The sequence below is a fragment of the Oratosquilla oratoria genome, chromosome 11 (genome assembly GCF_046742065.1).
Source record: "Oratosquilla oratoria isolate Oo_2021 chromosome 11, ASM4674206v1, whole genome shotgun sequence".
Taxonomy (NCBI): Eukaryota; Metazoa; Arthropoda; class Malacostraca; order Stomatopoda; family Squillidae; genus Oratosquilla; species Oratosquilla oratoria.
Window position 1 is genome coordinate 4,107,427 of NC_134787.1, and position 25,080 is coordinate 4,132,506.

Sequence of the window (25,080 nt, forward strand, 5' to 3'; positions counted from 1 at the left end):
CCTTATGATGCCATCGCAGGTAAGAATGTATGGACTTACTTTTGACCTACATTAGTATACTGCTGTGTCTGGCTCAGGTGCCTAGGCAATATGAAGTACAGAGCTGTCTGCTTGAATGAACAAAACAGGTTTTTTCGTAGGTGCATTAACATTTGATATGGGTCCAGTTTTCAAGGAAAATATTTTAGGAAAAAGACCAGATACTGTACAGGTGATGTCAACAAGAAGTAATCTGAACAAAGGTCACTTAAAGATTAAGACAGTTTTTTTTTTTGAGCACTTGAACACCACTACTTCAAAACCTCAAAAGAAGCCAGTTGTTTGCTGGTGAAGTCCATACTCATACACATATGAGTATGTTCAACAAAACACACATGTCAATGATTAATCACTTGCCACAATATTGCTTCTCTTGTACCCATGTTGATTGCCCTGCTGGGTCCCTCTTATCCTCCGGCTTTTGACATCATCTTGATCCCAGTACTGACTCTGTGGAGTCTGTCCAAATATGATATCAAATTGGTCAGAGAAGAGCGCTGGGTTGTAAGTGGATGAGAAGGCCCGTCCACGTGCATAGTATTTCTTTTTCGGGTTGAGTTCTCCTAGGTCAAGCTGGCCAAAAAAATAGGCATTGCTAATGTGCTTGATCAGATCACCCATTTTATCATTAAATTGGTCAACTGGTGCCTTGTTATTCTTGACTGAATGACAAGGTTTGGAAACTTTCTGCAGTACAACTGGCTTCTCTAAGCCAGCTAGGAGCCTGAATTTGGTAATCAAATAATCAAGGATGTCATACTGATTGGGTAAATTGGACAATTCATTCTTGACCTCAGTAAAAGCCATAATAATGATGGTGAGCATGATATTGATCAAGACAACACTGATGGCGAAGGAGAACACAAAGAAAACAATAGGTGAGAGTGGAGTGCTTCGGGCCATTTCTTCAAATCTGAACTTGCCAAGCATCATGGCAAACCCCATTTGAGCTGCTGAGAGCATGTCTGAAAATTCCTCCATCTCCAGAATGAACATCCTGTGGAAAATCATTACAAAGGTGAAGAAGAAAATCCCAAAGGCAACAAAGAAGATCTTAAGGTCATTCCAGCATTTGCCGAGGGTGAAGCCGAGAATGTCCATGCGCCTGTTGAACTGAAGTAGTTTGATGATCTTGAGCAGTGAGAAGAAAACAACAAAGGCAAGGAAGATGAGGCAGTTGTCATCAAGGGCTGCAGCATACTCGAGCCGAATGTAGCCATTGCCATAGGTCTTGCTGAACTGATCCTGAACAGTTAGCATTGTCACAAACCTGTGGAGACAAAAATGTTTTAGTAAAGCATGAAAAGAATAGATCAATAAAGAAAGATAAGTATGGGGGAACCTCATTGTTTACTTCAAGGGCACTGATGTTAAACCCTGCTCCACAGACAATCCGACTCCCTTGTACCCATTAAAATTGGGATCACTGCATAGAGCTTGTCATATAACCACTAATTGGAACAGCCACATCAACTCTACAGAACCAGATCTTGCAGCTTCCAACTGTTTGGGAGAGGAGATGATGACTGGGCAATGTTGTCACATTTTAAGTGGGGCCATGCTTCCCATTCTGGGGTACTGACTACATGGTAATAGAGCCAATTCTTCAGGGGCTGCTTAGGGGTGCCTCTCTGGATCAAGGCTGCATATCATTAGTAGATATTAAAGTTGAAAAATATTAATCATAAAGGAATCTATCTATAGGAGGGTAGTGTGTAGGCAATGATCAGTGTCTTATCATCCCTTATGTGGAGAAGACACACATTACTATAATAACTATATTTGCAATGAAGAAAACATGACAAATTTTTGCTGAAAAGAATACATGTAAGAAAATATGAATAATATGAAGTATGCACAGTGTGTGAGGTTTATTACAACTAGGCACAAAGGGGTTAAAGGAATGATGAGGTTTTTTTTTGCACTACAGCTGTTCTTTAATTATTCCCTTAAACTTATCCTTTACCATTTCTATGACTATCTCTTCTGGATTCTCATGTGGTAGGGAGGAAAAGAATTCTGCCATGCATGGCACAAAAGGTGACTAAATAAAACAACAATGTGATTAGACATAAGAGGGTCTGGGCAGAGGATTCCAACCAGAACCCTAGTAATTTAGTCAGTCATTAAATGTGCATGGTTGTGATAAAGATGAGAGTAAATGGGAAAAGACTGGCAGAATGTTTGTGAGATGGAAAATAGATATGTTAACACTGAGTGAAACTTAAGTTGAAGAGGAGGGGCAAGTTTGAGTTTGGAATAAGGTGGGGGAGTGGAGTGATGAGGGGGTGAGTTTGGAAAGGAGTGACTGCTGCTAAGTGATGAAATAGGAGAGTGTATGGTGGAGTGGAGAAAAATGTCTTAATGTGGAGAAAAGTTAATTTGGGATGGGAGATATGGATTTTTTAAGTGCATATGGTCCTGGTGGTGAGAAAAGTGAAGAGGCAAGGGAGTTTTTTTTTTAATTTATCTAGCAATTAATGAAGCAATCTTGCTGTGGATGTGTTGTGTCTTGCGACACTGCTTCTGACCCAGGGCAGTGGAGAGGATGCAGGGATGACCTGTCATCCAGGAGGTGCCAAGATGAGAGGGAGGGAGGAGGGTGGAGGGGAGTGGAATATGTAGGGGATGGAATGGGTGGGAGTGGTTTCTATGCCTTTTTCTTTTTGGCTACCCCCTGTGTAAGGGGGAAAAAGCCTTTGTTATATGTATGTATGTATCTAGATGAGTGTGTTGAGAGTTTTGGGAGGAATATGTAATGGTGCTGGGAGATATATCTAGAGTAAGAAATGAATTAATACTGGAGTAGTAGGGAGGTTTGGGATGTCAAGTAGGAATCACAGTGGAGAGATATTGGAGATTTGTTTAGAAGGGTAGTTGATGATGGCACACATGGTGTTTAAGAAGAGAGCCAAGCACAAGTTTATGTAAGAGTGATAGAGGGAAGGGTGGTCAATTTGTTTTTAGTTTGTTTCTTTTTACTTACATTTTGTAATACTAATTGTAGCTCTGATTAATAAATGATCTATCTAATCATGGAATAAGGGGAAGTTATGACTGCAAAGATTTTATGGGAGTAGTGGAGCTTGTGGTAGGGAAGGAAATGGTGAGAGTGAGTGGTTTGAGGTGAAGGTGACATGGTCTGTGTCAGGGTTGTGTAATGTCACCATAGTTGTTCGACAACACAATCCAGAAGCTTCTCTACAGTGAAAACAATTTGAATGGGAGGAAGCATAGGACTAAATGAGATATTGTACTGTGTAAGTCCACTGATATTTTGGACCTACCATCTTTTGAATAGATCATTGGGCAATAACCTATATATTCTGGAAAATCAACTATTAATATGTATATATAAACCTTACACTGTAATACATGCAACAACATTAGAAAGTTAATACATTCCATTGCAACTGAATTTACAAAAGGTTAATTACCTGAGAATGTAGAGCAAGATGGTGATAATGGAGGCACTGAGGATACAGACCTCTGCAATGTTCCAGTTTGACTTGAAGTATGTGGAAGGCCCTAGTTTGTAACAGCGCCATGTCTCACGCAGGACAAAGATGACAGTCAACACACCAAAGGACACCATGCACAGTAGTTTAAAGTAACCGTAGGCTGTGTCGATGAGGTTGAAATTGGTGGGGAAAGGAAGTTCAGTATGTACATGGTTAAGAATTTCAATATTAAAATGATGGCTAAAAAGTTTATGAAGCAGTGGCCCCAACTAATTTTAGCTATGAACCGCCATTGCTCTCAATACTATATTTTGTATTTACCTAATTATAGTATTTAGGAAAGGATTCCCATTTGTTGGGTCCTGTCTTCTATTCTCTAATTTTTTATTGTACATAGCCTCATGTTCATGTACAGTTCCAACTTAATATATATCCTTGATTTCCAATTATCATATTTGGATTTGAACTTGTGTATTGTTTGAGATTGGGATGGGTGGGAGTTAGTAAGCCTTTTGACTTGGCTACCATATTAGGATGGTTTGGACACATGGAAAGAATGAGTGAAGAAAGACTAGTAAAAGAGGTATGGAAGGCAGATGTGGAGGGAGTGTACATGAGGGGACGTCCTAGGATGAGGTGGATGGATGGGGTGAAGGGGGCTTTGGGGGAGAGGGGAATGTCTGTTGAGGAAGGAAGGGAGAGGGCGGAAGACAGAGGTGAGTGGAGAATGGTTGTATATGGATGATGTTGTGACTGCATGAGGAGGAATGGGCGGGGGGGTGGGGGGTGGGGTAGTATGTGTGAGTAAATTTTGACGCAGCCCGAAGGGATTTCTCCCCGTCCTCTCCTTATATGCAAAGGGGGACGGAGAGGGGGGGTCGCCGATTAAATGAAGCGGCCTTGCTGTGGATGTACTGTGTCTTGCGACACTGCTTCTGACCCAGGGCGGTGGGCAGGGTGCAGGGATGACCCGTCATCCAGGAGGTGCTCAGATGAGAGGAAGGGTGGGAGGGGTGTGGAGTGTATTTAGGGATGAAATGGGTGGGAGTGTTTTTATGCCTTTCCCTTTTTGGCTACCTCCCTTGGAAGGGGGAAAAAGCCTTGGTATATGTATGTACCTCCCTTGTAAGGGTGAAAAAAACCTTGGTATACAGATAGACAAACTAACAGGAAAAATATACAAAATAATTGGATATTCACTCAAAGAAGGAAAACTACCAGGAGACTGGAAAAATGCCAATATAGTGCCAATATACGAAGGGGGAAATATGGAAGACCCAACAAATTATAGACCTGTGTCCCTAATGATTTAGTTAAAATTTGTAAGAGAATCATCAAAGATAGATAGACAAAATATCTGGAGGAGAATAATATACTGAACTTGAGGCAATTTGGATTTAGACAAGGAAAATCATGTACCGGTACCTCTAATTTAATTTGTCTCTATTCAAGATTGATAGATATATTGCAAGAAAGAGATGGCTGGGCAGACTGTGCCTTCCTGGACTTACAAAAGGTATTTGATAAGATACAATGCAGAAAATTACTATATAAACTGGAAAACATGGAAAACTAATGAATTGGATGGAGGACTTCTTACATGGAAGAAAAATGAGTGGTGCTCAGAGACAAATATTCAAAATGGGAAGAAATGAGTAGTGGTGTCCCACAGGGGTCAGTACTAGCTCTGATAATGTTTGATATATATGTAAATGACATGGACGAAGGCATTGAAAGTTACATGAACTGCTTTGTGGACGACGCAAAATTATTAAAGAGAATAAACTCCCAAATAGACTGTAACTCATTACTGAGTGATCTGAACAAAGTCTCAGAGTGGAGCAAAAGATGGGAGGTAGAATCTAACATCAAGAAGTGCAGTATAATTGAATTTGGAAAAAGCAAGAAGAGAATCAGCAGAGTATAAAATTGAGAGTGAACTCTTTACATGAAAAGGAGAAGGAGTACAAGAAGAAGCTGAAAGAGGAGTGGGAGGGAGTGAAGGATAGAGTAGAGCTAGGAGTAGAAGAGGAATGGGGATGGTTCAAGGAGGGAGTCATAAAGTGTGCAAAGACAATGTGTGGAACAAGATGGATGGGAGGGAATAGAAGGAAGGGTAGTAAATGGTGGGATGAGGAAACAAAGAAGGTTGTAGAAGAGAAGAAGCGAGCTTTCACAGATTGGTTACAAAATAGGACGAGGGAGTCATATGAGAGGTACAAAGAAAAGAAAAGAGAAGTAAAGTACAAGGTAAAGGAGGCAAAGAGGAGAGCAGATGTGAGATGGGGTAAGAGTATGACAGAAATTTTTGAAAGTAATAAAAAGATGTTTTGGAAAGAAATTAAGAGAGGAAGAGGAGGCGAATCAAGTAGAGAATGAAAGGGAAAAGGTGCAGATGGAGGGAAGATAATGGAAGAGAAGGCAGTAAGAGGAAGATCGGCAGAGTATTTTAGGAAGTTGCTAAATGTGAAGGAGGATAGGGAGGGAAAGGTAGTTGCAGTGGAAAGTGCTAAGAAAATGACCATGATGAGTGAGGAAAATGGAGGAGAAATAAGGAAAGATGAAGTGAAGGCAGTTGTTAAGATGATGAGAGCAGGTAAGGCACCTGGTCTGGATGAATGTTATGCAGAATGTCTGGAAAAAAGAGGTACAGTGATGGTGGACTGGCTGGTGAGGTTATTTAATGTTTGTTTAAGAGAGGGTAGAGTGATGGAGGACTGGAAGAGTGCCTGTATAGTTCCACTCTACAAAGGAAAAGGGGACAAGTGTGAGTGTAGTAGTTTCAGAGGGATTAGCTTGTTAAGTGTAGTTGGGAAGGCTTATGGGTCTTGATTGAGAGGATTAGGAGAGGAACAGAGGGAGTAATTGGTGAGGAACAGTGTGGGTTTAGGACAGGTAAGAGGTTGTGTAGATCAGATTTTTGTGGTAAGACAGATATGTGAGAAAGCTATAGGAAAAGTTAATGATGTTTTTTGGGCTTTTATGGATTTGGAAAAGGCTTATGACAAGATAGACAGGAAGGCACTGTGGGTGGTATTGCAGATATATGGTATAGAAGGAAAGCTTTTAGGAGCTGTCAAGAATTTTGACTATAGTAGTAGATCTTGTGTCAGGATTAGAAATGGTAGAGTGAGTGGTTTGAGGTAAAGGTGGGACTTCATCAGGAATGTGTTATGTCACTCTGGCTGTTCAATTTATACATGGATGGGGTGGTGCAAGAGGTACAGACGCTCCTCAACTTACGTTTTAGTTACGTTCCGAACGGGCGAACGTAAGTTGAAAATGAACGTGAGTTGTTACTGTACTATACATCTGTAAATTCTATTACCGTATCTTATAAAACACCCCTAAATCATTAATTATACACATAACATTGTAAAATAATAACATTAATTTCAAATAAATTAAATTCAAGCAACATAAATTGAGATGGTGGAGGAGGAGGCAAGGCACGTTCAGTCTGTCGTTTGTGCCATGTAAACAATGGACACAGCGTCATGCGTAAGTATCGTTTGAACTACAGAGAGCACGCTAAACTAAGAAATTCACTCAAAAAAAAAAAAAAAAAAAATTAATTTTTTTTTTTTCAGTCAGTTCAACCGTAAAATAAAAAAAAACGTAAAACGAATGAATGTAAGTAGAGGAGCGTCTGTATATGCAAGGGTGGTGGGTCAGGGATAGGAGATGGTTAAAGAAAATGGAGAAAAGTGGGAGATAAGCCAGCTGTTGTTTGTGGATGACACTGTGCTTGTGGCAGGATCAGAGGAGGGATTGAGGAAGTTAGTGACAGAGTTTGGGAAAGTATGTGAAAGAAGGAACTTGAAGATAAATGTGGGCAAAAGTAAGGTGATGTGTTCAAGGGGAGAAAGTGGCAGCAGACTGGAAGTGAGTATTAAGGGAGAGAAACTGGAGGAAGTGGATAGTTTTAGATACTTGGGTGCGAATGTACTAGGAAAGGGAGGAGTGGGGGTGGAGGTAGAATGTAGATTGAGAGAAGTGAGTAAATGCTTTGGTGGATTAAAAAGTGTAATGAGAAATAGACATTGGGGAATGGATGCTAAGAGGAGATTATATGAAGGAGTGGGGAAGAGGGGAATGTCTGCTGAGGAAGGATGGGAGAGGACAGAAGATAGGGGTGAATGGAGAATGGTTGTATATTTATGATGTTGTGATCCATGAGGTGGAATGGGTGGGGGATGGGGGTGAAGGCATATGTGTTAGAATAATTTGACGCAGCCCAAAGGGACTTTCCCCTGTCTTCTCCTTTTCTGCATGAGGGGACGGAGAGGGGTGGGTCGCCGATTTAATGAGTGGCCTTGCTGTGGATGTGCTGTGTCTTGTGACACTGCTTCTGACCCAGGGCAGTGGAAAAGATGCAGGGATGACCCGTCATCCAGGAGGTGCCAAGATAAGAGGGTGGAAGGGAGTGGGGTGTGATAGGAATAGAATGGGTGGGAGTGGTTTTTATGCCTTTGATTTTTGGTTACCTCCCTTATAAGAGGGAAAAAAGCCTTTGGTATGTAAGAAATGAATATGTAAAATATGCAGGGAAGAAAAAATAAACTATGAAAAAAATGTAACAGACAAATGTAAGGATCAACCTAAATTATTCTATAGATATGTACATGATAAATTAAAAAATAAACAGGAAATAGTGAAACTGCAGTAAGGGAATGCATAATATATAGATGTAGAAATGGCTGAAGTTATGAACAAACATTTTAAATTTGTATTCACAAAGGAAAGTACACAAAATTATGATGAAGGCAAAGGAGAAAGATCAACCAAAATGAAAGAAATAATTGTGACACAAAGAAATAATGGACCAAATAATACTTTGATGTCAGAAAATCACTATGGACCAGATGGAATTGCAAACTGGATACTAAAAGAATGTATAGATGAACTAACATTCAAAATATGTAAGATAATAGATTGCTCACTCAAAGAAGGAAAGGTACCACAAGATTAGAAAAATGCAAATATTGTACCTGTCACAACTTTTCATTGTGACACACTGCCTATTACTTCCTATTTTCTTTTGTCTCCTCTCCATCCTTTTGGCTATTACTTTTCTTTCACTCTATGGAACCGCTTGAAGTCTTAAGGGCTCTAGTAACTACTACTTTATATTTTCCCTCCCCCTTCTCTCCAGCAACTGTTGTCCGAGTTTAGCAATAATTGGTTACAGTGCCTTATCGAGTTTAAGTATCTCTTATTTGCTCAGGAATTCCCCCCCCCCATCTTCCAAGATGTCTTTGTATGCTCATAATCGAAGTCATCACAGATGTTATAATGTTAAGGTTGAAATGTCTCAACTTCTCAGTTTTACTAGTTCACCATATTACATTTGTATCCTTGTACTTTATGATTAGGATTGGTATATTTTACCTAGATATTACCATTTGATTTTGTTTCTCAACTGTTCCGCTTATTAACTACCCCTGAGTGCTTGCCACTTCTTGTCTAGGGTAGTTTTAATTAGGTTAGTTAGGATCATATATACCTCTCTTGTAACTAGTAACTACCTCATAAGGCTATTAGAAATACTGCTCAGATGTTCCATTGCATTCCTCTCAAAATTTAGTGATTAGAAAAGTGACCACCGAAAACAGTGCACTGGACCCCATGCATAGAGCCCATAGTATCTGGCAGTAGGCATCATGTTCTTATGGGAGGAGTAGGCACTCCACACTCTCCCATAGAGCATGTCTTCTGAGGACCTTGCATCCTCAAACATGAACATTTTGTTGGCTATTGCCAATCACGTAGCAGTGACTCGTGTTAGTGTCTCGGAAACTTATTGAAACAAGAAATGTGTTTCGTGACATACCCACAAAGGTGCTTCATGACATGCCCCGAAATCAGAATCTACAAGTTCAATCAGAGTTCATGCCAAACCCACTCCAGTGATTCAATTCGTACTCAGGAACTAAAAAATTTAGTTAATGTATGAACCAGAAGAGAGGGGAAAGGAAATCATCGGACGCGATTCCCCTCCCCCACCACGTGTTCAGTGCCATCAACTAAGGACAGGCATGGTTCCCACCACTCCTACGCAATACATGGATCCACAAATATCAACAGCATCCTGTTCAACTGAGGGAATCCACTCATTTGAACACATCACTAGTCAGTGCACTATTAAAGGAGAGGCTGAAGAGACAATCAGCATAAGTACACATGGGAGAGGGTGGTGAATGGAAGGGTGGTAGAGTGTTAATGGACTATATAGTGGTGACCAGGAGTATGGTAGGAAGAGTTAAGGATGTGCATGTTCTAAGGGGAGAGAGTGGGGGAATATCAGATAATTTTTTGGTGGAAGGTAAGTTGAGAGTGGAGAATAGGTGGAGAAAGAGGAAAAGGGCAGAAGGTAGGGAGGTACTTAGAGTGAACTGCTTAAATGAGAAAGGAGGAGTATAAGAAGAAGCTAAGAGAGGAGTGAAGGATAGAGTAGAACTAGGAGTGAAGGAGGAATGGGGATGGTTCAAGGAGGGAGTCATAAGATGTGCAAAGATGGTGTGTGGAACAAGGAGGATGGGAGGAAATAGAAAGAAGGGTAGTGAGTGGTGGGATGTTTAATTCCTTCATTGGAGGAAATCTTACTTCATTTCTTTGATCACAGTTTTGTAGATTATCTTTTTCTTTGGTGAATACAGATTTGAAATGTTTGTTCATAATATCTGCCATTTCTATATCTTATCTGTATTCTCTGTTACCTTGACGTAATTTAAGTATTTCCTGTTTATTTCTTAGTTTGCCATTTGCATATCTATAAAATAATTTGGGTTGATCTTTACATTTGTCTATTATGTCCTTTTCATAATTTCTTTTTTCTTCCCTATGTACTTTTACACATTCATTTCTTAGTTTGGTGTATATTTTCCATTTCTCAGATTTTTTTTCCATCTTTTCCAGGCTATATCTTTTCTGCCTTTTGCCTCACTGCACTTTTTATTGTACCAGGATTTTATGTATACCCTTTCCTGTTTTTGTCTAGGTACATACTTGTCCATTCCTTCATTATAGATTTCCTTCCAAATTGTCCATTTCTCTTCCACCTTTGTTTCTTCAATATTAAATATTTCCCAATTTGCTTCTTGAAAGAATATTCAAATTTTCCTAAAATCCATTTTGTTATACATTAGTCTTCCTTTCCTGTGTTTTTTTTGTTTATTTCTATATTTATTTCTTCATTTAATTCTAGTTCTAATAGTATGTGATCACTTTTTCCAATTGGTGTCTTGTATTTGATTTTATCCACAATTTCGGGTTCTGATGTGAATATAAAATTCAATCTTGAGGGTTCATTGTTATTTCTATATCTGGTGTTTTCCTTGACCCATTGCATCAATGTGTAATCAATGGTCATTTCCAGTAATATGTTTCTCCGGTGATCTCCACCTTTCACAGTCATTTCTTCCCAACATATTTCTTTCGAGTTAAAATCACCCATAATCACCAGATTTCCTTCTTTAGTATTTCATTTAGTGTTTTTCTTGTGTCTTCCAGCATTTTGGAGTGTTCGCTTTTATTCCATGCATGAGTTTTAGGTGGGACATAAATCACTGCATACTTTCTATTTTTCATATCTCTACCCTCAACTCTTATAAAAATCAACTCCACATTGTTCTGTCCTTCTGTGATTTCTGTTGCATTTAGGCCTTTCTTGGTTAGCAACATGACTCCTCCATCCTGCTTTGTTTCTCTGTTTCTGATCCAACAAGTATATAATCCTTGGCCTATTTGGTGGTAATGATCCTTTCAATTCTGTCTCCACAATCCTCATTATATCTGGTTTTTCTTGTTTCAGATAGTCATTCAATTCATCTATTCCTGATATCAATCCATCTATGTTGGTATATGATACCTTTAATTTTTTTCCTTTTCTGCCTCTTCTTGCTCCTGCATTTCTTTTTCCCTTAAGTACCATTTCCTCAGTCTTAAGTCCATCTCTCTCCAAAAAAAACTCCTTCCTTTCATTCTCCATTCTTTTTTCATTCTTTTCCTTGGCTTCCTCTTTTAGTGTTTTTTCTTTTTTTTTCCTCATCACCCAGTTCCTTTTTTATCCATAAATTTTTGTAGTTATTACTTTTTGCTAGTCTTCCTGCATTTGTTAATATTTCTTCCCCTATCCTCTGGAAATTAAGTTCTACTTTGAGAGGCCTATTCTTCTCTTCAGAATATTTTCCCATCTTGTAAATTTCTTCTATTCCCTTTTCAAGTCCTTGTGCCTCCTCCTGTATTTCTTTTAGTATCTCCATCACTATATTCCTCTCCTCTTTTTCCCTTTGGAACCTTATTAGTCCATGTTTCTCTTTGATGCCATAGATTACAATACATTTTATCTATTGTGTCTCATACATACATACATATATATATATACATACATGTATATACATATATGTTGAGACATTCTGACAGGTTGACGTAAGCGTAGTAGGAAACACAGGAGTCTTAGTCAGGAATAAACTCAAGACTAAGACTCCTGTGTTTCCTATTCCGCTTACGTCATACATATATATATATATATATATATAAAATGTGCTGTGAAATTGTTAAATACCTGAGTTATCAGGAAGGAGCTCCTTAGCATCAAAACGCCAGCTGGTGCGGATCCCCCCACCTGGATGAAACTCTGCTCGGATTGTGCAGATCCCAAAGAGGTTTACCTGGTATCCACAATAGAGAAATAACAGCTTTAAAAATAATGATGAAATTGGCAATGACAATAGTGATTTTGGTACAAGAACAATGACTTTTCCCCTTCATAAATGGGGTAGCAAAGTCTTTTCTCCCATATAATCAAAGTACATGCATATACATTAACACAAGCTGATATATATAGGAATATTACAGAAGTAGGAAAGAAAGCCCTTAGCAATGTTGAAAACAGACAAACAGGTACAAATAAGCATGGAAAGTAGGCCCATCAGGGAGCAAGACCAGTTAGGCAATGAGACAAGATCCTACATTTGTGTTGTAGACTGAGAACTCAAGGAGGATGGCACGAGTGTGGCTGTCAATCCAGTCATGCCTATGAAGGAAATCCAGGTTCTTCTTGATAGCAGAAGTAGCACCCTTTAACTCCACTACATAACCTCCGCCACTGTATGACCCCAGGCGGCCTGACTTGGCAAAGGCATCCAGTTCTTCAGGGGTTTTGTACCTGTATTTAAGGGTCATTTTAACAAGTTTAGCATTTCTAAGGATTTTCTTTTGGCAATGGAACTTAATTTCATTTAGCTTAAATCCTCTGACCTCTAAAGGAATAAACCTGTGTGATTTACTAAAACTATCATAAGGCCATTTCTCTAAGGAAGATTTAAGATAATTCAGCTTTCTATAGTAGTATTTTCATCATCCCTGAAATATACAACAAACGCCTTATTTCACTTGGATCAATCAATCCATTGGCAAAGGTCTCTCTTGCAGGAGACCCACAGCTCTTTAATGGCAACAGCCACTGAGTTAGCCTGCAATTCAGTCAGGAAAAAGATATTTTGTTGTCTGGGTGAGATGAAATTAGGGCAATTTAGAATCAGATCTTTTGTGTCTTCTATGTGGTGGTTGTATCTGGGGAAATTCATTATTTTGTGTGGATTTTCCTAATTGTATTTACCTAATTATAATATACAGGAAAGGGGTAATGCTTGTTGGGTCCCATCTCCCATTCTCTAATTTTCAAATATACCTAGACTCAAATTCACGTATGGTTCCATCTTAATCTATATCTTTGATTTCAAATTATCTTATCTAGATTTGAACTCGTGTATTGTTTAAGCTTATGCTATGTCACCTTCTCAGCTATTCCATATATTTATACATCTACAAGGAAAACTGTATTTCTTCATATCTTTAAGACATGAGGTCTTTCTTAATTTATTTCCATGACCTCTTAAAGCCCTCCCATTTTTAATCAGGTGATCTATTCTATTAATGCAATCTATCCCCTTTAATGACCTGAACACTGTAATCATGTCACCTCTTTCTTTTCGATCTTTCAAAGTTTGTAGACCTAGTACTTTTACTCTTTCCTCATATGATTTATCTGCCAGGATGGGGACCAATTTGGGTGCTGCCCTTTGTATTCTCTCAATCGTGTGTGTGTATTTACCTAGTTGTATTTTGTGGGAAGGGTAGCTATGCTCGTGGTGTCCCATCTTTGTATCTCGCAGTGTCTAGTTTACTCTTAAACTCTTGAATGTTTTTTGCACACACTATTTTATTGTCATTGTGTGTATTTACCTAATTGTAGTATACAGGAAAGGAGCAACGCTTGTTGGGTCCCATCTTCTACTCTAATTTTCTAACATACCTAGACCCAAATTCATGTATTGTTCCAACTTAATCTATATCTCTGATTTCCAATTATCATATTTAAATTAGAACTATTGTACTGTTTTAGATTGGGCTATCACCTTCTAAGCTATTCCACATATAGATCTATAAGGAAAAATGTATTTCTTCACATTCTTTCAACATGTGATCTTTCTTAATTTAGTTTCATGATCTCTTAAAGCCCTTCCATCTTTCATCAGGGGATCTTTTCTATTAATGCAATCTATCTCCTTTAGTGACCTGAATACTGTAATCATGTCACCTCTTTCTCTTCAATCTTTCAAAGTTGGTTGAGTGTGTATTTACCTAATTGTTTACCTAATTGTGGTATACAAAGGATTACAAAGTCACAATGCTTGTTGGGTTCTGTCTCCTATTCTCTAATTTTCTAACATACATATATCAAAGGCTGCTCCTCCTTATAAGAGAGGTAGCCAAAAAACAAAGGCATAAAATCCACTCCCACCCATTCCATCCCCATATACTCCACTCCCACTCACCCCCTCCCTCCTTCTTATCTTGGCTCCTCCTGGATGATGGGTGATCCCTGCATCTCACTCATTGCCCTGGATCAGAGGCAATGTAGCAAAGCACAGCACATCCACAACAAGGCTGCTTTATTTAATTGGCATCCCCCCCACTATCTCTTTATCCACATAATGGAAAGCCATTTTAATCTGCAGTAGTCCATATGTCTCTCCCACAACCCTGATGATATGTCTGTCAGGTGACAGGTTGTCTTATCAAGACTCCTAGGTCTTTCTCCTCTTTTGCTTTTATAATGTGTTTGCTCCCCAAGGAATAGTTTAAGGATGGCCTTTTGCTGCTATTACCCATTTCTATTACTTTGCATTTTTTGGCATTGAACTCCATTTCCCATTCTTGGTTCCATGCAAAAATAGTATCTAGATCTTTTTGCAATATTCTACTGTCCTCCTCATTTTTCACCCTTCTCATGATTTTTGCATCATCTGCAAACATGCTGGCATAGACCACCTAATTATAGTACACAGGAAAGGAGCAACACTCATTATGTTCTGTCTCCTATTCTCTAATTTCCTAACATACCTTGACTGAAATTCATGTAGGGTTCCAACTTAATCTATATCTTTGACTTACAATTATCATATTAAATTTTGAACTCGTGTATTGTTTGAGCTTGGGTTATATCACCTTCTAAGCTATTTCAGATATTTATACATCAATATGGAAAACTATTTCTTTACATACTTTTGGCATATGGTCTTTCTTAATTTACTTCCATGACCTCTAAAAGCCCTCCCATCTTTAAGATCTCTTCTATCAAGGCAATCTATCCTCTTTAGTGACCTGATCACTGAAATCATGTCATCTCTTTCTCTTTGATCTTTCAAACTGGTAGACCCTGTATTTTTAATCTTTCCTCATATGGTTTATCTGCCAGGCTGGGGACCAGTTTGGTTGCTGCCATTTGTATTCTCTCAATCTTGCTTATATCATGTATTTTTTTACCTAGTTGTATTATATGGGAAGGGAGCTATGCTCATAGTGACCTGTCTTTGTATCTTTCAGCATCAAGTTTGTTCTTAAATTTTTGTATAGTATTTGCACACACTATTGCCTCATCCAATTCATTCCAGATATCCACCACTCTGTGTGGAAAGCTATTCTTTTTCAAATCTCTTCTGTAACTATCCTTTTTTAGTTTCTTTTCATGTCTTCCTGTTTATCTCTCATCACACTTTAATAAATCATCTCTATCTAGGACTTCCATCCCTTTCATAATTTTGTAAATAGTAGATCTCCTAGTTATATCTTATGGGAAGGGGAGCTACAGTCGTGGTGTCACGTCTCTGTATCTCACAGTATCTAATTTGTTCTTAAATTCATGTATGGTTTTTGCAGATTTTGTCTAGTTTATTCCATACATCCACTACTCTGTGGGAAAAGCCATTCTTTTTTAGGTCTCTTCTATAACTGCCCTTTTTGAGTTTCCTTCCATGTCCTCTTGTATTTCTCGTATCCCATTTTGTAAGTTTTCTCTATCAAGGACTTCCATACCTCTCATGACTCTATAGGTGGTCAACAAGTCTCCTCTTTCTCTTCTTTGTTCCAGGATCAGTAACTCTAGTTTTAACAATCTCTCTGCATTGACAGTTCTGAAAAAGTGGAGTCCATCTTCGTAGCTGCTCTTTGGATTCTTTGAATTTTCCATGTATTCTTTTTAGTACTGGGTGATCATAGTGTTGCTGCATACTCCAGTCTTGGGTTTATCAGTGTGACTAGTATTTTCTTCACCATTTCTTTGTCCAAATAAGTAAATGCCATTTTATTTATCTCAGCAAGTTGTAGGTTTCTCCAACAATTTAGTTATTTGTTTATCAGGGGGCATGTCCTTTGTGATGATTATGCCCAGGTCTTTTTCAAATCCCACTTTTTTTCTACTTCCTTTGCACCAATTTTATATTGTCCTGATATCTCGTTTTTACTTTTTCCAAATTCCATTATACTACATTTCTTAATATTGAAGTCCACTTCCCACTTCTGACTCCATTCTCAAACCCTGTTTAGATCTCTCTGCAGCAACTCACAGTCTATTTCAGTGCTCATTTTTCTCAACAATTTTGCACCATCAGCAAAGAAATTCATGTAACTGTCCACACCCTTGTCCATGTCATTCACATAAATAGCAAACATTATTGAAGTCAGTACCAATCACTGTGGAACTCCACTAATCTTCTTCCCAAGCAGAACATTATCTCTGAGCACTACTCTCATTTTTATTCCATGCAAAAAGTCCATCCATTCTAGTAGTTTACCTTGTACCCCTCTTATGGTTTTCAGTTTTCCTAATAATTTCCTATGTGGCACTTTATCAAAAGCTATTTGTAGATACAGGAAAGCACAATCAGCCCATCTGTCCTTTTCCTGTATTATATCTGATAGTCTTGAGTAAAAACAGATCAGATTTGTGGCACATGATCTTCCCTGTCTGAATCCAAACTGTCTCAGGTTTAGTATGTTGTTCTCCTCCAGATGTTTTGTCCATCTATTTTTGATAACTTTTTCACAAATTTTGGCTACGGTACTTGTAAGGGAAACCAGTCTGTAATTTGTTGGGTCTTCCTTGTTTCCTCCTTTATATATTGGTACGATGTTGGCCTTTTTCCAGTCTTCTGGTATTTTTCCTTCCTTAAGCGAACAACCTATCATATTATATATTTTGCCTACCAATTCTTCTTTACACTCCTTTAGTATCCAGTTTGCAATTCTATCTGGGCCATGTGATTTCTTGACATCAAGACTTGTTATTTGTTTCATTATTCCAGCTTGCATTAATATTATTTCCCCCCATGGCGAGGATCTCACTTCTCGCCCTTCATCCCAGTGCCATATTTTTTCTCTAGTGAAAACAGACTTGAAATGTTTACTCATGATCTCAGCCATTTCTATATCTTCGGTGTATTCCATGTTCCCCTGGTGTAATTTCTCTGTTTCTTGCTTGTTTTTCAATTTACCTTTCACATATCTATAAACTAGTTTTGGTTGATCCTTACATTTTTCTATTATGCTTTTTTCATTGTTTCTTTTTTCTTCCCTGCGTATTTTTATATATTCATTCCTTTCATTGATATATATTTGCCACTTTCTGGGATTTTTCTCTTTCTTCCATCTTTTCCAAGTTTTATCTTTTTTTTTTCACCTCGCTGCACCTTCTGTTAAACCAGCACTTGTTATATTCCTTTTCCTGTTTTTGTCATGGTAAAGATTAATCCACAGTGCATTATAGATTTCCATCAAAATCTTCCATTTTCCTTCCAATCACATCTTTTCATTGTGGAATTTTTTCCAATTTGCTTCTTGAAATTTTTTCCTAAGTTTCACAAACTCTGTTTTACTATATACCAGTCTCTCTTTTCTATACTTCTTATTTCACTCCATATATATTTCCTCCTTTAATTCTGGCTCAAGCAATATGTGGTTACTCTTCCCAATTGGTGTCTTGTATTTCATTTTATCCACAATTTCAGGTTCTAATGTAAAGAATATATCCAGACTCGACAGTTCTTCATTATTTCTATATCTGGTGTTTTCCCTTATCCATTGTGTCATTGTATATTCCATATTTCCCCATAATCCCTTTCCACCTTTCACTCTCATCTCTTCACAACAGATTTCTTTGCAGTTAAAATCTCCCATAAGTACCATGTTTCATTCATCTTTCAGCACCCCATTTAATGAAATCCTTGTATCTTCTAACATTTAAGAGTAATCTCTCTCTCTACAAGAACCCATTTTTAGGGGCACATAAATCACTACACTCTATTTTTATGTCCTTATCTTCAACTCTTATTGTGATAATTTCCACACTGTTCCATCCATTTGTGCATATTTCTAGTTGTATCTTACAGGAAGGGGAGCTATGCTTGTGGTGTCCTGTCTCTGGATCTCACTATATCTAATTTACTCTTAAATACTTGTATTGTTTTTACACACACTATTTTTTCATCTGGTATGTTCCATACATCCACTACTTTGTGGGGAAAGCTGTTTTTTTAGATCCCTCCTATAAATATCCTTTATGAGTTTCTATGTCCTCTTGTGTTTCTCTTATCCCAATTTAGTAAGTCATCTCTATCAAGGACTTCCACACCTCTAATAATTCTGTAGATGGTCAAGTCACCTCTTTTTCTTCTTTGTTCCTGAGTCAGTAGTTCAAGTTTTGACAATCTCTCATATGACATTTTTGATAGTATTGGGGCCATTTTAGTAGTTGCTCTCTGGAGTCTCTCATTTTTCCTTATATTCTTTTTAGTATTGGGTGTCCATAGTGCTGCTGCATACTCCAATTAAGGCCTTATCAGTGGGACTAGTATTTTCTTTACCATTTCTTCATCCAAGTATTTACCTAGTTGTATTTTACAGGAAGGGGAGCTATGCTCGTGGTGTCCCATCTTCATATCTCATTTTATCTAGACTGTTTTTAAATTCGTGTATCGTTTTTGCACACACCACATTCTCATCTAACTTGTTCCAAACATCTATTACCCTGTGGGGAAAGCTGTTCTTTTTTAGGTCTCTTCTATAACTGTCTTTCTTGATTTTCTTTACGTGTCCTCTTGTATCTCTACTATCCCATTTTATTAGATCATCTCTATCAATAGTTTCTATGCCTTTCATGATTCTATAAATAGTTATCAAGTCTCCTCTCTCTCTTCTTTGCTCTAATGTCTGTAGCTCAATTTTTTTTTAGTCTCTTTTCATATGATAGTTCTGAGAGTGTTGGTGCCAATTTCATAATTGCTCTTTGTATTCTTTCAAGTTTTGTTATACATTTTTTTGTACTTGGTGACCACATCATCACTGCATACTCCAATCTTGGTCTTATCAAAGTGACTAGTATTTTCTTCACCATTTCTTCGTCCAGGTATGTAAATACCATTTTTGATTGTTTTTATCAAATTATAAGATTCTCCAAAAATTTTGTTTATATGTTTCTCAGGGGACATATTATTCATAGTAATGACTCACAGGTCCTTCTCATTTCCTACCTTTTTAAATTTCTTCTTCTCCTAATTTATATGATCCCACTATTTTTTTGCTTCTTCCAAATTCCATTATACTACAGTTCTTGATATTGAATTCCATCTCCCACTTCCTACTCCATTCCCATACTTTATTGAGATCACTCTGTAGTGACTATCTTCTACAGTGTTCACTTTATTTAACAATTTTGCATTGTCCGCAAAGAAGCTCATATAACTTTCAATTCCTTTATCCATATCATTAATATATATAGCAAACATTATTGGGGCCAGAACTGTTCCTTGTGGAACTCCACTAATCACTTCATCCCAATTAGAATGTTTGTCTCTTATCACCACTCTCATTTTTCTTTCATGAAAGAAGTCTTCCATCCACTTCAGCAGTTTGCCCTGTATTCCTCCTGCAGTTTCTAATTTCTTTAGCAATTTCTTATGTGGCACCTTATCAAAAGCTTTTTTCAGGTCTAGAAATGCACAATCAGCCCATCCATCTTTCTTGTATTACATCTATTAGCCTTGAATAGAAACACATTAAGTTTGTGACGCATGATTATCCTTATCTAAATCCAAATTGCCTTGGATTTAGTACTTTCTTTTTTTCCAAATGCCTTACCTATCTAGTTTTGATAATTCTTTCACAGATTTTAGCCATCGTGATTGTAAGAGAGACCGGTCTATAGTTAGTAGGGTCTTCCTTGCTTCCCCCTTTATATATTGGTACTATATTTGCTCTTTTCCAATCTTCTGGAACTTTTCCTTCTTTCAATGAACTGCTTATTAGACTATGTATTTTGTCTGTTAATTCATTCCTGCATTCTCTCAAAATCCAGTTTGCCATTTCATCTGGTCCATGCAATTTTCTGACATCGAGATTACTCAAGTGATTCATTATTTCATTCCTTGTTACTTCTATCTCTTTCATAGGGGGGACTTTCTCCTACTCAGTATCTCTAGGTTGCATATTCTCCCTCATAAACACCGATTTAAAATGCTTGTTCATAATTTCTGCCATTTCTATTTCCTCTGTGTATTCAACTCCTCCTTGTCGTAGTTTCTCTAATTCTTGTTTGTTTTTCAGTTTGTTGTTTACAAATCTGTAAAATAGTTTTGGTTGATCTTTACATTTTTCTATGACATCTTTTTTGTATTTTCTCTTTTCTTCTCTGCACACTTGTACATATTCATTTCTATAACTAGTATATATTTTCCATTTTTCAGGTCTTTTGTCTTTTTTCCATTTTATCCAAGCTTTATCCCTTTTGTCTTTTAACTCCCTACATCTTTTGTTGTACCAACACTTTACATATCCTTTTTCTTGTTTTTGTCTTGGAACATACTTTTCCACTCCTTTATAAATTTTTGTCAAAATATTCCATTTCTCTTCTACTGTTGTTTCCTCCTTGTGTATCCTTTCCCAGTCTGCTTTTTGAAAGAATTCTCTTATTTTATAAAAGAAAATCCATACATCAATCTTCCCTTTCTATATTGTTCGTTTTTTCCATGTATTTTTCCTCATTTAGTTCCAGTTCAACCAATATGTGGTCACTTTTACTTATTGGCATCTTATATTCAATCTTGTCCACTATTTCGGGTTCTGATGTGATTATTAGGTCCAGTCTCGATGGTTCTTCCTCATTTCTATACCTAGTATTCTCTTGTATCCATTGTGTCATTGTATGTTCTATAATCATATCAAGTAGTATATTTCCCCATAGGTCATCTCCATCTTTCATTGTCATCTCTTCCCAACAGATTTTTTTTTCCAAAGTCACCCATTATAACTATTCTTCCTCCATCTTCCATTATCTTATTTAGTGTTATCCTTGTGTCTTCTAACATATTTTTGTGTTCTCTCTCTTCCCATGAAGCCATTTTAGGAGGCACATAATTTACTACAAACTTCCTGCTCTTCCCATCCCTGTCCTCCACTTCCATCATAATCATCTCTATTCTTTCCATATGTGACATTCCTTATGTTTATATCCTTCTTAGTCAGGAACATAACTCTACCCCCTTGTTTTACCTCTTTGTTTCTTATCCAATAATTATATGTACCATGTCCTACACTGTTGGGTGGTAGTGGACCTTTCAGTTTTGTCTCTACAATTCCCATTATGTCCGGTTCTTTTTCCTTCAGGTAATCATTCAGTTCATGAAAGCCTGTTATTAAGCCATCTATGTTTGTGTAAGACACTTTTAATTTTCTGCTACTGGCATCATGTTTTCTGCTTCCTTTCCATTTTTCTCTGCTATGAATCATTTCCTCACTTTCATATGCACTTCTCTCCAATAAAATTTCTCTTTTTCTGATTCTGTTCTTTTCTCATTTTTTTCCTTAGCTTCTAGTCTTTTTGTTTTTTCCTCCTCTCTTTCCTTTTCATTCATTTCTCTTTTTATCCACACCTGTATATATTGATTACTGTATGCTAGTTTCCCTGTTTTTGCTTAGATATTTTCTGCTGTCGTTTGTGACCTGAATTTGGTCTTAATTGGTCTGGTCTTATCTGTATTATATTTCCCTATTCTATATATTTCTTCAATTTCTTTCCTTGTTTCTTGTCCATCCTCTTGAACTACTTCTAATATCTTGTTTATCTTTTCCTTTTCCTCTTTTACTCTTGTGGTTCTATTTGGATGATACTTCTCTTCCATCCCTAATATAATTATACATTTCTTTTTGTCTTCCAAGTCTCTTACTATATTCTCCTTTTCTCTCATCACTTTAATAACTGTGTCCTTTGTTTGTTCTTTCATCTGTTGTGTCAATATATCTCTAAATACAACTTTGTTGTTCTCTTGGACTTTTCTCCAACCCTGTGCTTCTTTTCCTATGGACTCTTTATTCTCTTTATAATTATCATCTAATTCCTCATTCTCATCTTTTACTTCTATTAACTGTCTTTGTAATTCTTCTATTTCTTTAGTTAGGTTTTGATTCTCCTTCTTTAGTTCTTCCAGTTAATCAACTCTTTGGGTAACTAGTGTTAATTGGTTAAACTTAACCTCCCATGTTTCGTTCATTTTTTTAGATTCTCCTCTAGATTTACTAGTCGAGGGGAGGTTGTCACCTCCTCCCTCATTAAATCCATAAAAGCAGTTATCTTCTCTTTCCATTGATCTGCTATTATCTATATTTCTACTTTTGACACCTCTGCTTCCTTGTTGTTCCTCATCTGTGTGTTCTGCCCCCCCATTTGTTTACACCCCTCCTAACATCCGGGGCCCGTTCGTCCCCTTCCCCATTCCCTTCCATTTTCATCAGTAATCTCTCTCTTTCTCCTTTACTTCACCTTCCCACCACACCATGAGCTTTCCCCTTCCCTACTAATACAACAGAGGTACTCCCTCATCATTGAGATCCATAAAAATTGCACTTCTTTTCCGGAGTTCCAATCTTTGCCGTGAATCCGATGTACGTGTGTGTGGGTATTGTCTATCTAAAGAAATGTCAGCCAATCATAATCAAGATTAGTAAAAGGGATGGAGCTGCTTTAATGCCATCATGATCATACTATAAATTATATTAGTGTCATCAAAGTCACAAATACAAAATTTCAATTGTAACCCCTTCCTTCACCTGAATTCTGGAGTTTTGCAGGCACCTTCAAAGTCTTCTGTATCCTTCCAGTGCGCACAGTAGTCTCTTGAGTCCTCCAGTTCAATGCCTCGGATGCCACTGCACCATTCGACATTCTCTTGCATGGAGTAAGGCACACTGAAACACCAATATGATAGACTCACAAACATCCATACATGATCTAGACATTATATATATATATATATATATATATATATATATATATATAGATATAGATATATATATAAATATATATATATATATATATATATATACACATATATATACATATATATACATATATGCAGAAAGACCACTAAAGTAACACGTGATCCACAAATTTTGCTGGCAACTACTAAGGAAATCGGAAGGAAACAATTTCCCAAGCGCTTTCATGTTATTCACCTGAATAACATGAAAACACTTGGGAATTACTGTTTCCTTCTGATTTTCTTGGTGGTTACCACCCCCCCCCAAAAAAAAAAAAAAAAAAAAAAAATTATATATATATATATATATATATATATATATATATATATATAAACATCTATATATATATATATATGTGTGTGTATTTATAAATATATATATAACATATATATATATATATACATATATATATATATATATACATGTATATATATACATATGTATATATATATATATATATATACATGTATATACATACATACCAAGCATGGAAGATGAATTTCAATTCCAAAATATACGTAGTATTGGAAATGAATAAAAGCTCAAGAGGACAGTAAATTACTTAAAAGAAATTGAGAATTATAAAAGCAAGAGGAGAAGGATCTGTGATTATTGGGCATGGATAAATTGTTGCCTGACAAACACTTAAACAAAAGAGAGGTGAGGCATACAGATGATTGACAAACAACATAAAAGTGCCTTTACACTACACAGACAAGGAGATAATTGGAAAAAGAGGAAGAAGAAGAAGAAAGAGAAAAATTATATCTGGAGATGTCCAAGACAATGAAAACTAGCTAACATTACTCCCATATTCAAAAAAGAAGACAAAAAGAAACCAAGTAACTATAGGCCTTTAAGCTTGACTTCAATCATAGGAAAAATTATGGAAACTATCATCAGAGATACTATCAAACACCATTTAGAAAGTAACTGTTTGATAAATAATAGCCAACATAGATTCAGAAAGAATTTTTCTTGCATGACTTACTCAAATTCTACAACACAGTCATCTCATATTATGACAAAAGAAACAACATAGATTTAACATATCTAGACTTTGCAAAAGCTTTTGATACTGCCCCTCTACAAAAGACTACTTACTAAATTAGCTTCACATGGAATAGGTGGTAGCCTATTAAGTTGGACTAGTAATGGGTTAAACGATAAAAAATAATGAGTTGTTCTAAATGACAAAACTTCTTGATGGAAAATTTTTATGAGTGGAGTTCCTTAGGGTTCCATTCTTGGGTCATTTCTATTTATAATATATATAAAGGATATACACCAAGGACTGAAATCTATTGTCTCCAAATTTGCTGATAATACAAAACTGTATGGAATGGCAAATGGTCACTTAAAGCAATTATATATTCAAGAAGATTTAGATAAACTACAGCAATGGTCTGAAAAGTGGCTAATGAAATTTAACACAAGTAAATGCAAGGTTATGCACATAAGTAAAAATAACAATAAGTACAATTACAAGTCCCCATCTGGGGTATTGTCCCCGTCTGGGGTATTGGCTGCATGTTATTGTGGCAAAGTAGCATGCAGTTGATACTTTAGGGTCTATATGGGGTGCCCCTATGGACCAGAGCCACACATCATTTTTGTCTGTGATAGAGGAAGACTCTGTTCATAGAGAAATGATGACACTTTTATTATACTATGACTGTCCCTCCGTTATGCTGTCCCCCAACCCCTTGTTACTGTCCTGTACCATTTCTCTGAATATTCATTTCCTTTTTTCACCTACCCTGTGGTGGGGAATAGAATGCTGTCACCAAGTTCCACTTGAGTTGTAAGAGGGGACAAAAAATGGGACAGGGGTTAGGATTAGGAAGCCTGCTACCTGTAGCCCCATAGGGGAAATTCTTTAAAAAAAAAAAAAAAAAAAAAAAAAAAAAAAAAAAAAAAAAAAAAA

General features: G+C 37.0%; 1 protein-coding gene across 1 annotated transcript in view; it reads right to left on the reverse strand.

Annotated features, from left to right (window-relative positions):
• Positions 1–383: 383 nt before the first annotated feature.
• The window catches only part of LOC143029929 (polycystin-1-like protein 2), a 187,079-nt gene continuing 162,382 nt past the window's right edge, over positions 384–25,080 (reverse strand). Inside the window, exons 31-35 of the mRNA XM_076193140.1 lie at positions 22,944–23,081; positions 12,474–12,669; positions 12,067–12,172; positions 3,477–3,660; positions 384–1,309 (exon numbers count right to left, since the gene is read on the reverse strand). Coding sequence (XP_076049255.1) covers positions 385–1,309; positions 3,477–3,660; positions 12,067–12,172; positions 12,474–12,669; positions 22,944–23,081 — 1,549 coding nt within the window. The 3' untranslated portion in view covers position 384. The remainder of the gene's footprint in view (positions 1,310–3,476; positions 3,661–12,066; positions 12,173–12,473; positions 12,670–22,943; positions 23,082–25,080) is intronic.